Source organism: Eimeria mitis, genomic scaffold (genome assembly GCF_000499745.2).
Source record: "Eimeria mitis Houghton genomic scaffold, Emh_scaff2645, whole genome shotgun sequence".
Classification (NCBI taxonomy): Eukaryota; Apicomplexa; class Conoidasida; order Eucoccidiorida; family Eimeriidae; genus Eimeria; species Eimeria mitis.
In genome coordinates this window covers 3,604-5,348 of record NW_013570987.1, presented here as the reverse complement: position 1 = coordinate 5,348, position 1,745 = coordinate 3,604, and the positions used below count along the sequence as shown (strand labels likewise).

The 1,745-nt window shown below is 56.2% G+C and overlaps 1 protein-coding gene across 1 annotated transcript in view; it reads right to left on the bottom strand.

Moving 5' to 3' along the window:
• EMH_0056770 (uncharacterized protein) overlaps positions 1-1,499 on the bottom strand; it is a gene marked incomplete at both ends in the record, with an annotated part of 3,909 nt that extends 2,410 nt beyond the window's left edge. Inside the window, 2 exons of the mRNA XM_013497393.1 lie at positions 52-1,181; positions 1,259-1,499. Of these exons, the coding sequence (XP_013352847.1) occupies positions 52-1,181; positions 1,259-1,499 (1,371 nt within the window). The remainder of the gene's footprint in view (positions 1-51; positions 1,182-1,258) is intronic.
• Positions 1,500-1,745: the final 246 nt, after the last annotated feature.

The window sequence follows — 1,745 nt, the reverse complement described above, 5'->3', positions numbered from 1 at the left end:
GGAGGGGCCCATAAGGAGACTGAATAAGGAGGCAGCAATTCGGGGGTAGACCTTTAGAGCTGCATCTCGTGCTGCTGCTCCTGGGGGAGCATCTGCTGCTGCTGCTGCTGTTGCTGTTGCTGTTGCTGTTGATTCTGTTGCTGCAGCAGCAGCAGCATTTGCTGCTGCTGCTGCTGCTGCTGGAGAGGTATCTTCTGCCTTATAGTCGAAGCAACCAGCAACGAGGTACAGACACCGCAACGCCCAGAGCACAAGCTCCTTGAATATAATATAGCTGCTGCTGCTGCTGCTGCTGCTGCTGCTGCTGGCGTCTCCTGTGTAGACGCAGTGCAGCAGCAGCAGCAGCAGCTCGTGGAGCGCAATGCTGCATGCAGCCCCAGTAGGGAGGCCCCCAGCAGGGGGGATAGGGGCCAGGAAGGAGCAGCTGAAGCTGCTGTTTGAGTTAGCTGCAGCAGCAAGACGAGCAGCATGAGATGCCAGCTGCAGCGGCCATGCTGCAGCAGCAGCAGCAGCAAATAGCTGCAGCACAGACAACCCAAATCCCGTAAAAGAAGCAGCAGCAAACTGCTGCTGCTGCACCTTCAAGCAGCAATCCAAAGCCCTGCCGCATGCATGCATGCACTGGCCGAATATAGAAGCAAAAAACCAACCCCGAGATAACACTTGTTGCCGCCACTGCTGCTGCTGCTGCTGCTGCTTCTGCTGCTGCTGCTGCTGCTGCTGCTGCTGCTGCTGCTGCTTGGCGGGGGGGGAGAGGAGTTCATGTTTGAGGATGAAGAGAAGAGCAGCGAGGGAGTTAAAGAGATTTTCAATGAGTGGCAGCAAGTGCCCTGCAATACAAAAAGAGGATGAGGGTCTTTGCTTTTCTCTCTGTGCTGCTGCTGCTGCTGCTGCTGCTGCTGCTGCTGCTGATGCTGCTGCAGCATCGGATGTGCTGCAGCAAAACTTCTCCCATGCGTCTAGCTGCGCATGCAGACACTCCAGCAAAGGCTCCGTGAATCCAGACAAACTTGCAAACGATGCAGCAGCAAATACATGCGTCGCCGCCAGCTTCTGCTGCTGCTGCTGCTGCTGCTGCTGTTGCTGTTGCTGCTGCTTTTGCTGCAGTGGGCCCCCAGACGAGAGGCCTGTGAGGGCCCCCCGCCGCTGCTTCAGCTGCAGCTGGAGCAGCTCCTGCAGCTCTTTACGAAACTNAGGCCTGTGAGGGCCCCCCGCCGCTGCTTCAGCTGCAGCTGGAGCAGCTCCTGCAGCTCTTTACGAAACTGCTGCAGCTGCTGAGATGCATCAGAGACAAGAAGCAGAAACTCTTGAACTGCTGCTGAAGAAGAGAGGGGGGGGCCCCCAGGGGCCCCCGCATGGGAACCCTTAGAAGAAGGATCAGGGGGCCCCTGTCCTGCAAAGTTTAGCAGCTTATTGAGGGCCTCAACTGTTAGAAGCAAATGAAGATTTCTTCTTTCTTCAGCAGGCAAGTGCTCAGGAACACCATCGAGGGGCCCCATGGACGCTGCGGCGGAGGGGTGATGCGCCGCTGCAGTGTACAGACAGGCCGTCTATAAATTCATAAATTGCCAAAAGTAACAACTTATTTAATTCAAATGAATAAAAAAACAAAATATACTTGCAGAGAAGCGCACCGCAGGGTCCTTGGGGGGGCCCCCGAACACAGGTGGGTGGGCCCCGGGGGCCCCGCCGTAAAGCTAAGCTGTCGGTACACCCCAGCATCTTCTGCACACAATTCAAAAAAT